This window comes from Cuculus canorus, chromosome 1, assembly GCF_017976375.1.
Source record: "Cuculus canorus isolate bCucCan1 chromosome 1, bCucCan1.pri, whole genome shotgun sequence".
Lineage (NCBI taxonomy): Eukaryota > Metazoa > Chordata > Aves > Cuculiformes > Cuculidae > Cuculus > Cuculus canorus.
Genome location: NC_071401.1, coordinates 175059 through 188096, shown reverse-complemented (window position 1 = coordinate 188096; position 13038 = coordinate 175059). Strand labels below are relative to the sequence as shown.

At 51.1% G+C, this 13038-nt stretch overlaps 1 protein-coding gene across 9 annotated transcripts in view; it reads right to left on the bottom strand.

Moving 5' to 3' along the window:
* The window catches only part of STIM1 (stromal interaction molecule 1), an 81473-nt gene that overhangs the window by 44985 nt on the left and 23450 nt on the right, over positions 1-13038 (bottom strand). For 6 of the 9 annotated variants that reach the window (XM_054056415.1, XM_054056418.1, XM_054056412.1 and 3 more), the window contains one exon: positions 3884-4017. In XM_054056415.1, the coding sequence (XP_053912390.1) occupies positions 3884-4017 (134 nt within the window). The remainder of the gene's footprint in view (positions 1-3883; positions 4018-13038) is intronic. The other 3 variants (XM_054056416.1, XM_054056421.1, XM_054056414.1) reach the window with 1 other exon arrangement.

The following is a 13038-nucleotide window of genomic DNA, read 5'->3' as shown; positions in this document are numbered from 1 at the left end:
TGGACCACAGCAATGGACGCTATCTCCAACTCTATATCCAGTACCGAAAGACACAGATCCTGTATCTGGTACTATCAGACAGGGACTACTGCTATGGACAGTGCCTCCAACCTCCATATCCAGAGGTACCATCAGACAATCTCCTAAGTCTCACTAGACCATCTCCAGAGGTCCCACCAGCCCATTTCCAGAGATCCCACTAAAACGATCTCCAAAGGTCCTGACAGACCATCTTCAGCCTCAGCCAGTCTGTTAATCCACAGCAAGAAGGACTCATAGCCAACCAAGAGACTTATCATCAAGTTCAGAAAAATCCAAACCATGATCGCACCATCCAAAAGCAACAGAAACAAAATCTTCACTAGAAGAAACAACCAACATGAGGTGTGCTCCCAGCCCAGAAACCAAATGTCTCTGGGACTGCATCCAAAGCTGTGGGACCAGCAGGGCCAGGGAGGGGATTCAGCTCTCCTGCTCTGCACTGCAGAGACCCCAGCTGGAGCCTGTGTCCAGTTCTGGAGTCCTCAGCACAGGAAGGACAAGGAGCTGGTGGAGTGAGTACAGAGGAGGCCACAGAGATGATGGGAGGGCTGAAGCACCTCCTGTCCAAGGACAGGCTGGGAGAGTTGGGGTTGTTCATCTTGGAGAAGAGAAGGCTGCAGGGAGACCTTAGAGCAGCTTCCAGTACCTGAAGGGCTCCAGGAAAGCTGGGGAGGAGGGGCTCTTGATCAGGGAGTACAGGGACAGGAAGAGGGGGAATGGCTTTAAATTGGGAGGGGGAATATCCAGACTTGATCTTAGGAAGAAATTCTTCACGATGAAGGTGGGAAGGCCCTGGCCCAGGTTGCCCAGAGAAGTGATGGCTGCCCCCTCCCTGGAGGTGTTCAAGGCCAGGCTGGATGGGGCTTGGAGCCCCCTGATCCAGTGGGAGGTGTCCCTGCCCATGGTAGGGGTTGGAACTAGCTGGTCTTTGAGGTTCCTTCCAACCCAAACCACTCAATGATTCTGTGATTTCCATTACAGCTGCAGGAAACACTTGACCTTTTCTCTATCTGCCACTGTTCCTGCCCCCAGGCATAGAATCATAGAATAGTTTGGGTTGGAAGGAACCTTAAAGATCATCTAGTTCCAACCCCCCTGCCATAGGCAGGGACATCCCACTAAATCAGGCTGCCCTCATCCTATCCCCACAAGCCTTTACGAATAGCTCCTCTCCGGCTTTCCCGTAGGCCCCTTTCAGGTACTGGAAGGTCGCTATAAGATCTCCTCTGAGCCTTCTCTTCTCCAGGCTGAACAAGCCTAACTCTCTCAGCCTGTCCTCGTAGCGAAGGTGCTCCAGCCCTCCAATCATCTTCGTAGCCTCCTCTGGACCCGTTCCAACAGCTGCATCTCCTTCTTTCATTGAGGATTCCAGAACTGGACACAGTATTCCAGATGAGGTCTCACAAGAGAGGAATAGAGGAGCAGAATCACTTCCCTCGACCTGCTGGCCATGCTTCTTTTGATGCAGCCCAGGGTATGGTTGGCCTTCTGGGCTGCGAGCACACATTGCCGGCTCATGCCGAGCTTCTCAATGACCAGCACCCCCACGTCCTTCTCTGCAGGGCTGCTCTCAATCACATCATCTCCCATTGTGTACTGAAAACGAGGATTGCCCCAACCCAGGTGTAGGACCTTACACTTCGCCTTGTGGAACCTCATGAGGTTCTCACAGCCAGACTTCTCCAGTCTGTCCAGGTCCCTCTGGATGACATCCCATCCTTCCGGTGTGGCAACTACACCATTCAGCTTGGTGTCATCTGCAAACTTGCTGAAGGTGCACTCAATCTCGCTGTCAATATAATTGATAAAGATATTGAACAGCACCGGTACTAGTATGGACCCAAGGGACACCACTTCACGGATCTCCATCTGGACTTTTGAGTCATTGACCACTACTCTCTGAATGCGACCATCCAGCCAGTTTCTATTCCACCATACTGTCCACCCATGAAATCCCGTTTAGAGAGAAGGATGTTGTGGGGGACCATGTCAAAGGCTTTACAGAAGTCCAGACAGATCACATCTGGTGGTTCACCCATGTCCACTGCTGCAGTTACCTCATCATAGAAAGCCACTAAGTTGGTCGTACAGCATTTGCCCCTGGGGAAGCCATGCTAGCTGCCATTAATCACCCTCATGTCCTCCATGTGCTTCAGCATAGCTTCTAGGACGATCTGTTCCATGATCTTCCCAGGCACAGAGGTGAGGCTGACAGGTCCATTGTGCTCATGGTCATTTTTTCTACCCTTTTTAAAAATGGGCACATTACCCTTCTTCCAATCACCAGGGACTTCTCCTGACTGCCATGACTTTTCAAATATCATGGAAAGTGGCTTGGCAACCACATCTGCCAACTCCCTCAGGACTCTGGGATGCATCTCATCACATCCCATAGACATATATATGTTCAGGTTCTTCAGGTAGCAGAATAAGTTCCTCGGGGCAGCAGAGTAAGAGGATGAAAGAAGCCAATGACCAACCCAACAACACCAAAAACCTTCTGTCCTTAGGAAATGGGGCTAACGGCATCTGAGAAATGCATCCAGGTGCACCTACATCAGGGCTGCCCCAACAGCTGGAATTGACTTTGGTGCAAACGCACAGAGCAGAAATAGGTCACTAATTAGAAGACTTCCCCATGAGGGATGGTTCTTTATAATCAAGGTCACTGGTGGCATCTTAAGCTTCATGGAAAATTCACTTCCCTATGATTTCTGGACAGCATGAAGGTGTTGGGAAAAATCAAGAGAATTATGGAATCACAGAATGTTTTGGGTTGCAAACAGAAGATCCCTGGGGTGTCTTCCAACCCAGGCCACCCTTCCTTCTTATTTCTATCTCTGTCAACAAAGCCCAGATGCAGATATTGGTTGGGCCTGTGGCATTTGGCAGGAATACATTTAACTTGGAATCATGGAATAGTTTGGGTTGGAAAGGACCTCAAAGCCTACCTAGTTCCACCATCCTGCCATGGGCAGGGACACCTCCCACTGGATCAGAGAGCTCCAAGCCCCATCCAGCCTGGCCTTCAACACCTCCAGGGATGGGGCAGCCACCAATTCTCTGGGCAACCAGGGCCAGGGCCTTCCCACCTTCATCGTGAAGAATTTCTTCCTGATGTCCCATCTAAACCCTCCTCTTTCCAATTTAAAGCCGCTCCCTCTCATCCTATCACTCCAGGCCCTTGTAAAAAGCCCCTCCCCAGCTTTCCTGGAGCCTCTTTCCATACTGGAAGCTGCTCCAAGGTCTCACCACAGCCTTCTCCAGGATGAACAACCCCAATTCTCTCAGCCTGGACTTGTACAGGAGATGCTCCAGCCCTCACATCATCTCTGTAGCCTCCTCTGGACTCACTGCAACAGCTCCATGTCCTTCCTGTGCTGAGGACTCCAGAACTGGATGCAGGGCTCCAGATGGGGTCTCACCAGAATGGAGCAGAGGAGCAGAATCCTCTCCCTTTCTGCTGGTCCCATGGCTCTGGATGCAGCCCAGGACATGGTTGGTTTCTGGGCTGTGAACCCTATCCTTCCCCTCAAGGTTGCTCCCAATCACGTCAATCAATGAGACCTTCTGTGTAGGACAAGATTAAACGGCCAGAAACCCCCAAAGGAAAGGAAAAGCCAAGCACAATCAAGATTTTGGTTCTGAAAGGTACTATGTGGATCAGGAATTCAGGTGAAGGTGGCCCAATGTTTCCTCTGAAGAAGACATAGGCAAGCAACAGCCAAGCATGCCTGAACTTCAGGGTCTCCACCAGATCAGCATCACCCACAACAGAGCAAGCCTTTAAGAGAGTGGAGCACTGGGTGGGACAGGGACGGCAAAGCAGCCAAGCACTGACCTCATCGCTCTCCTCAACGTCCACATTGCCATTGGCATCATCATCCATCTGCTTGTGGATGTTGCGGACAGCTTCAAAGCTGAGCTGCTCGTCCTCATCGTGGCACAAGGGCTTGTCGATGCGGCAGAACTCTGCTGAGGAAGAGGACACCGGCGTTAGACAGCCCCTACCAAAACCCACTGGATCATGGAATGGTTGAGCTGGGAAAAGACCTTTAAGATCATAGAGTTCTTAGAGTCCAACCATAAACCAAATACTGCCAACCCCACCACTAAACCACGTTCCTAAGAACCACATCCACATGTTTTTTCAACCTTCCAGAGATGGGGACTCCACTTCTGCCCTGGGCAGCCTCTGGCAGGGCTTCACCACTCTTCACATGAAGGAATTTCTCCCAGTATCCAATCTAAACGTCCCCTGGCACAACTTGAGGCTGTTTTCTCTCATCCTATCACTTTTGGGAGCAGAGCCCAACCCTCACCTGGCTCCAACCTCCTTTCCAGGAGTGGTGAGGACCAAAACCACCACTGTGTTTCTCAGTCAGATCCTGGTGCTTGCAAAGTACTGGCTGAGCACCGGAGAACCCATCCCAGCACCACCACCCACAGCAGGATGTACACAATACTGAGTCCACAAAACCCCAACTAGCCATGGCTGCGGTCCTCCAGCATCACCTCTGCCTTTGACCTCCTGGTGCTCCAAGGACAGGTCCCACAGCAAGAGCTTTCTCCTGCCCATGCCGTGTCCACCAGTGCCCCATCCGCAGGAGAAAGGAGGACTGCAGTTGCATTTCACCCCCTATTTCACAAGCTTCATCCCCTCTTAGAGATGTCTGGTGTTAGCACAGGGTCCACATGGGACAATTGGAGAACTCTGCATTTACACAACATGCAAATTAAAAGTTCTTCCCAATTATGAAACAGAATTTTCTGGCCTGTTTTCCCATGTTTTTCTACATTTCAAGTTTTAAGTTCTGCAGAGCCTGAGTTGATGCAAGCACCAAACGGGGTTGATGCCCCCCTGTCGATGGCACTGCCCTGTGGCAAGGCGTGACCTACTGTGAGAATCCCAGCAAAGGCACAGATCCAGAATATGAAACCATCCCTGAAGGCGAGCTCTTTGTAGAACATGCATCAAGAAACTCGCTTTTGTTTCACAGAGGTCCTATGAAATCCACTGTAGCAGATAAAGATCAGAATGATTCATGGGCAACTGCTCTCAGGTCACTGCCAAATCAGTTCTACACCTCCTGGCCCAGTTCCCACTGGAAAGGTCTCATGTCCAAAAAATAGAATTATGGAATTACAGAATCATTGAGGTTGGAAAAGACCTCCAAAATCATCCAGTCCAACCATCAACCCAGCCCCCAACCCCCTCACTCCCACCAACTCAACCCTGTCCCCAAGTGCCAAGGTGCCACTAGTTTTGAACCCCTCCAGGGATGGGGAATCCATCACTGCCCCGGGGCAGCCTCTGCCAGGGCTTCACAGCTCTTTCATGGAAAGAATTTCTCCCAAGATCCAACCTGAACCTCCCCTTGTGCAACTTGAGGACATTTCCTCTCATCCCATCCCTTGTTCCTTGGGAGAAAAGCCCGATCCCCACCCGGCTCCAAGCTCCTTTCCGGGAGCTGCATGCAGAGCTATGAGGCCTCCCCTCAGCCTCCTCTTCTCCACACTAAACACCCCCAAGTCCCTCAGCTGCTCCCACAATCCCTGCACTTCAGACTCTCCCCAGCTCCGTTCACTTCTCTGGACACACTCCAGCCCCTCCAGGTCTTTCTTGGCGTGAGGGGCCCAGAACTGAACCCAGGATTTGAGGTGTGACCTCCCCAGCACTGAGTGCATGGGGAAAAGCCCTTTCCTGTTCCTGCTGGCCATTACATGGCTGATCCAAGTCCAGATGCTGTTGGCCATCTTGGCCAAATCAAAATTTCAGACTGAAATCCTAGGAACTTAAGCAGAGAAGTCCAAGTTACAAATAATGTCAATCCAAACTCCAGCCTTTGGATCCTCCCCAGATGACCCAAAGCTCATGTACAGGAAAAGTAGACGGATCCTGCATCAAAAGAAGGGCGCAGGAGGGGATTCTGTCCTCCTGCTCTGCTCTGTTCTGGTGAGACCCCACTTGGAGCCCTATGTCCAGTTCTGGAGTCCTCAGCACAGGAAGGACATGGAGCTGTTGGAGCAAGTCCAGAGGAGGCCACGGAGATGATGCCAGGACTGGAGAACCTCCTATATGAGAACAGGCTGAGAGAGTTGGGGTCATTCAGCCTGGAGAAGACAAGGCTGAGGGGAGACCTTAGAGCAGCTTCCAGTATGGAAAGAGGCTCCAGGAAAGCTGGGGAGCAGCTTTTGATTGGGGAGCTCAAGGATGGGATGAGAGGAATGTTTCTGAGCTGCAAGGGGGAGATTGAGATGACATCTTAGGGAGAAATGTTCTCGTGTGAAGGTGGGGAGGCCCTGACCCAGTTTGCCCAGAGAAGTGGTGGCTTCCCCATTCCTGGAGGTGTTGAAGGCCAGGTTGGATGGGGCTTGGAGCCCCCTGATCCAGTGGGAGGTGTGCCTGCCCATGGCAGAGGGTGGAACTGGATGGGCTTTGAGGTCCTTTCCAACCCAAACCATTTTCTGATTCCAAAGTCTGCTCCACACACCAGGGGAGTGGAACTGGACTCCACTCCAGGTCCATTCCACCCCAAAGCTTTCCATGATTCTTTGGAAATGACGTCAGAACTTTAGTGATCTCTGCAGTGATCTCTCATGCTGATCTCAATGCCAGAGCACGGTCCTTGTGTTTATATGGCCTTTGGACTTAACTTCAGAAGCAAAAATGAAATGAGGCTATGAGATACCTCCCAAAATACATGGAGATCATCTTGTTCCATGCCTGTGCTTATTGTGATAGCACTGAGTGCAGCAATGCTCTGGCAAAGTTCAAACTGTAGGAAGGAAAGGTCACGTTGTTATAAAACAAGAGTGGTTTCATTAACACTCTCATAACCTTCCAACTCTTGAGCCCCAAACCATGCCTGTCCAAGTGGTCTCTCCAGCCTTCAGGCAAGAAGAAATGTGGACTGAAGTGGTCGTGCCTAGATTTGTTGCAACCACAAGTACAGTTCAAAGAATCATGGAACAGTTTGGGTTGGAAGACACCTCAAAGCCCATCCAGTTCCAACCCCTGCCATGGGCAGGGACACCTCCCACTTGATCAAGGGGCTCCAAACCCCACCCAACCTGGCCTTGACCACCTCCAGGCATGGGGCAGCTATCACTGCTCTGGGCAACCTGAGCCAGGACCTCTCCACTCTCACAAGAGAACATTTCTTCCTAAGATCTCATCTCATCGCAATCTCTGCTCTTTCAGGCCAAAACCACTCCCTCAGGTTCAAGTGCCATGGGTATTTGTAACTCAAATGCCAAGGAGGAGACACAGGTGGGAAAGCAGCAGGAAGAACAATAAAGCCATGGTTGAAGGACCTGCCTGCCTTGATAAAGAGAACACAATAACAGCAATCCAGCCAGTAAGTAAGGAGGAATTCACTGTTTGCCTCAAAGTCAGAAAATCCTGAAGGAGGGCACAAGTGATCCTATCAGCAGAAGACCCTGCTAGGATAGCAGAAAGGTGAGGAGGTCTCACCAGACATTGCCTGCACCCCCTGATCTGCAGGGGAATCTGGGCTGCAGGTGTTAAAATATCCCAAAATGACAAAACCAAGCCTAGGGTAACCAACCTTGCACGAGATTTATGGTAGATTAAGGAAAAGGATCAAAGATTCCACCATAGGAACCCGGGTTTCCTAAGCAGAGATAAAGATCTATCCAAAAGCCACAAGGGCCACAGAGATGATGTGAGGGCTTGAGCACCTTCTGTCCGAGGATTGTCCAGACTGGAGAAAAGAAGGCTGTGGGGAGACCTTAGAGCAGCTTCCAGTATGGAAAGGGGTTCCAGGAAGGCTGAGGAAGCGCTCTTGATCAGGGAGTGCAGGGATGGGATGACGGGAATGTTTTTTAGCTGAAAGAGGGGAGATTGAGATAAGATCTTAGGGAGAAATATTTTGCTGTGAGGGTGGGGAGTCCCTGACTCAGGTTGCCCAGAGAAGAGATGGCTGCCCCATCCCTGGAGGTGTTGAAAGGCCAGGCTGGATGGGGCTTGGAGCCCCCTGATGCAGTGGGAGGTTCCCCTGCCCATGGCAAAGGATTGGAACTGGACGAGCTTTGGGGTCCCTTCCAACACAAACCATCCCATGATTCCAAGATTCTAAAGGCTTAACAGCCTGAATACCTTGCTCCCCGTGTCCCATACAGTGTCACCACGCCAGTCCACTCAGACACACAACACGTGGCTCCTCCAGTGAGTGCCTTGAAACTAGTGTGAAGATAGTGAAGGTGGTTTGATTTAAACAACGCCTTCTTCCTCCCTGAGACCCAGAACTGCTTTTGGCTACAGCAGTTTCTACAGACACTTGGAGCCCCAGGCTGCTCTGAGGTGGCTCAGACACCAGGATGCAGGGGTGTGACTTCTGGACTCCTTCAGGCTGACACCATCATCTTTACTCAACGCTGCCAACCCCACCTCCCTGAGTCATCAGTTCCCTTTTATCTCTTATCCTCCTGTTTTGTGCTTCCAGTCAAGTTTTTCATGTCCGCAATAGCACCTCTGTTCTTTATCTCCCCACCATCATCTCCGCTCTTGATCTCCCCACCATTATTTCCAACATCCACAGCCTGTCCTTCCTTTCAGAACAAAAAGTCCCTCTTCCCTCCCCTGGGGTGTCACAATAGATGGTGGTGATGGCTGCTATCAACACATGCCATCACTACATCTCTTCTCCTGCCATTGTTCTGCCCACACCCATCCTCCTTCTCCCCCTCGGGGCTCTCAATCCTCCACAAAAGGTCTTTTGGAATCTCCTCCCTGCCCCGGGGCCCTGCTGTCTCCCCAATGCTGCCTCATCCTCTGCGTACTACCATCCAGATGATCATCCACAAACACCTAAGAAGGAGAGGATCCGGCCCCTACCGGATCAGCGTGCTCTGAGAGCCCCATCCAACCTGGCCTTCAGTGCCACTTGCGATGGGGCAGCCACCACTTCTCTGGGCAACCTGGAGGAGGGACTCTGCACCCTCACAGGACAACGTTTCTCCTTAAGATCTCATCTCAATCTCCCCTCTTTTAACTCAAAACCGTTCCCCTTGTTCTATCCTTGCAGTCCCTGATCAAAAGCCCCTCCCCAGCTTCCCTAGAGCCCCTTTCCATACTGGAAGCTGCTCTAAGGTCTCTTCTCAGCCTTCTCTTCTCCAGGCTGAACAACCCAAACTCTCCCAGCCTGTCCTATCTTCAGTCCTCGCATCATCTTCGTGTCCTTCTCTGGACTCACTCTAACAGCTCCATCTCCTTCCTGTGCTGAGCACTCCAGACAGGCCACTCCACGGGAGTCTCACCAGAGCAGAGCAGAGGGAGAGAATCACCTCCTTGGCCCTGCTGGTCCCATGGTTTCTGGGCTGCGAGCACACATTTATGATTTTTAGGGTGGCTGAGCACCAGCAAAAGCTGCATAGAGGTTCTGGAGTCTTCATCCATGGGATGAAAGGGGAGATTGAGATGAGATCTTAGAAAGAACTTTTTTCCTGTGAGGGTGGGGAAGCCCTGGCCCAGGTTGCTCAGAGCAGTGGTGGCTGCCCCATCCCTAGAGGTGTTGAAAACCAAGTTGGATGGGGCTTGGAGCCCTCTCATCCAGTGGGAGGTGACTGGGCCCATAGCAGAGGGTTGGAACAGGATGGACTTTGAGGTCTCCTCCAGCCCATACCGTTTCAGGACTCTACGATTTTATGACACGATCCTGGATCACCCGCTCAGGGTGAAGCAGGGTTGAAGAAGATGATCTCCAGAGGTCCCTGTCCACCCCTGTGCCTCCATAACACCGAAATATTTCATTCCAGATCTTTCCTTTCTCGTGGGAGACTCTCTCTAATGAGAACTCTGTTTAATTTCAGGTCCTCTCAGTTCCTTCCTGAGGTCCCATTATCGTTAATGACTCTGAGAAGCCACCCTAAAGCCATAGTAGGGCTGAGCTTCCTAACCAGCAGCCAGCGAGACAGGATGAGAGTGTGGTTTAATTATCAGAGCTGTCATCTACAAAACTCGCTTTTATAAACACAGGAATGGCAGCCAAGAAGTCTTATATTTGGGGGAAAAAAGAACTGTTTACATATTTTGACTGAGATAAACACAGACTCGGCTTCACCTCCCTGCTCTGGGCTCCTCCCGTAACGTGTTGGGTCTCAAAATCACACCAAGGACAACCAAGGATAATTTCGACCATCAAGGACAACATCGGAGATGCTAACGAAAGCATTAACGGGGTTTGTAACAAATGTGCCTGGAGAAATCACAGTCCCAACTGAAGAGCAAGGACAACGAAAGGGAACTGGGACATTTTGCAAGGCTACATTGCTGAAGAATGGAGACAAGGGTAAAGAAATCACCAGGTTCTCAGCTCTAATTAGCAAATGTGCAACCATGGCATGGTTGGGGTTGGAAGGGACCTCAAAACGCATACAGCTCTAATCCCCTGCCATAAGCAGGGACACCTCCCACTGCATCAGGTGCTTCGAGCTCCATCCAACCTGGCCTTCAACACCTCCAGGGATGGGACACCACTGTTCTGAGAAACCTGGGCCAGGGCCTCACCACCCTCACGGCAAAACATTTCTCCCTAAGATCTCATCTCAATCTCTCCTCTTTCAGCTCAGAAACGTTCCACTTGTCCCATCCCTGCATTCCCAGATCCAGAGCCCCTCCTCAGCTTTCCTGGAGCCCCTTTCCATACTGGAAGCGGCTCTAAGGTCTCCCCACAGCCTTCTCTCCTCCAGGATGAACAACCCCAAATCTCTCAGCTTGTCCCCATACATGAGGTGCTCCAGCCCTCACATCATCTCCGTAGCCTCGTCCAGACTTGCTCCAACAGCCCCATGTCCTTCCTGTGCTGAGGACTCCAGAACTGGATGCAGGGCTCCAGGTGGGGTCTCACCAGAATGGAGCAGAGGAGCAAAATTCCCCTCCCTGACTCTGCTTGTTCCACGGCTTTGGATGCAGCCCACGACACGGGTGGTTTGTGGGCAGCGAGCGCATGTTGCCAGCTCACATGGAGCTTGTCACCCGCCAGGACTTCAAGTCCTTCTCCTCAAGGTCTCTCCCAATCATGTCATCCCCCATCCTGTATTGAAACTATGGATTGACTCAACCCAGGACCTTGCACAGCTCCCCAAATTCAGGGAAGTCACCCCAATTTTCACCTCACTGCACACGAAGCCCAGTGGCACTAATGCCCTGTTCTTCACTTGAGGACACGTACCCCCGCCATCAAGTTGGACCAGAAACCTTTCAGCTGTGGGTATATGCCAGCAGGAGATCAAAGATGAACTTTTCTCCTTTAATGAAACAGCCGACATGATGCTAACGAGCGCTGTGCCTCACGCTAATTAAACAGTCTAGAAAACATGCAAATAGGAAGAGAGATCTGAGCACTTGACCTCTGATGGAGTTTTAAACACAGCAACAACACACTCTGGTGCCTCTGCTGGAAGGTCCAACTGGAAACTTTCACAAACCATTGATCCACAGCACTCACAGAGACAGCCTGTGCAGAACTCATGGGGCCAAAGCTGTCCCGCTGTCCTGACAGCAGTGATGGGTTCCTGGGAAATCCCCTTATCTCTCAGGATCAACGCAAGAAAGTGAAAGAGATTAAGGAGGAAGTCCTCAGTGATTCATCAGGCTCATGGCACTACAGACACTCAAGAGAATCATGGGATGGTTTGGGTTGGAAGGGACCTCAAAGCCCAGCCAGTTCCAAACCCTACAATAAGCAGGGATACCTCCCACTGGATCAAGGGGCTCCAAGCCCCATCCAACTTGGCCTTCAACACCTCCAGGGATGGGGCAGCCATCACTTCTCTGGGAAGCCTGGGCCAGGGCCTTCCCACCCTTAGAGGAGAACATTTCTTCCTAAGATCCCATTTCAATCTCCCCTCTTGCAGCTCAAAACCGTTCCCTCTTGTCCTGTCTCTGCACTCCCTGACCAAGAGCTATCCCCTCCCCCTTCTGCTTTACTGGAGTCCATTGCCATACTGGAAGCTGCTCTAAGGTCTTCCTACAGCCTTCTCTTCTCCAGGCTGAACAACTCTCCCAGCCTGTCCTTGTACAGGAAATGAGGGGAGATTGAGATGAGATCTTAGGAAGAAATGTTTTGCTGTGAGGGTGGGGAGGCCCTGGCCCAGGTTGCCCCAAGAAGTGGTGGCTGCCCCATCCCTGAAGTTGTTCAAAGCCAGGTTGGAGGAGGCTTGGAGCACCTGATCGACTGGAAGGTGTCCATGCCCATGGCTGGGGGTGGAACTGGATGGGCTTTGAGGTCCCTTCCAACCCAAACCATTCTATGGTTTTATGACAATATTTCTGTTGAGTTGTCTAAATAAGACACCAAAAGTTGTTTTAGCACCACCCTGTACGGCAAAGCTAGGAAACAGCTTGGCAAGCCCTTCTGTGAGATGAGCACCAAAAGCCAAAATATCCCATGGGGAGGAAGAACCTTTAATGAGCACAAACAAGCAGAGATTGGGTCACTTCATCACAATAAGTGGAGTCATCCAACGGCTCACACGTTCCTCCTCACTTGTGCTGAACAAAATTGATTAACTAAACCTGTAACAATAGTGAAGGCATCCAGATGTGACTTTATGGACTTCATTAGAATCATAGAATCATAGAAACACTTGGTAGGAAAAGACCTTTGAGATTATCAAGTCAAACTGTACCTGTCCACCATTAAACCAGATCCTTGAGCCCCTCATCTGTCCATCTTTTAAACCCCTCCAGAGATGGGAACTCCACCACCTCCCTGGGCAGCCTCTGCCAGCGCCTGAGAACCCTTTCATGAAGAATTTTTTTGTAATGTCCAATCTGAATCTGCCCTGTTTCATCTTGAGGCCATTTCCTCTTGTCCTATAGCCTGTCACTTGGGAGAAGAGACGAGCACCTACCTCATTCCTATGTTCTTTCAGGCAGCTGGAGCAGCGATGAGGTCTCCCTTCAGACTCCTTTTCTTCAGGCTAAACATGCCCGCGTCCCTCAGACGCTCCCACAAACCCTGAGCTCCA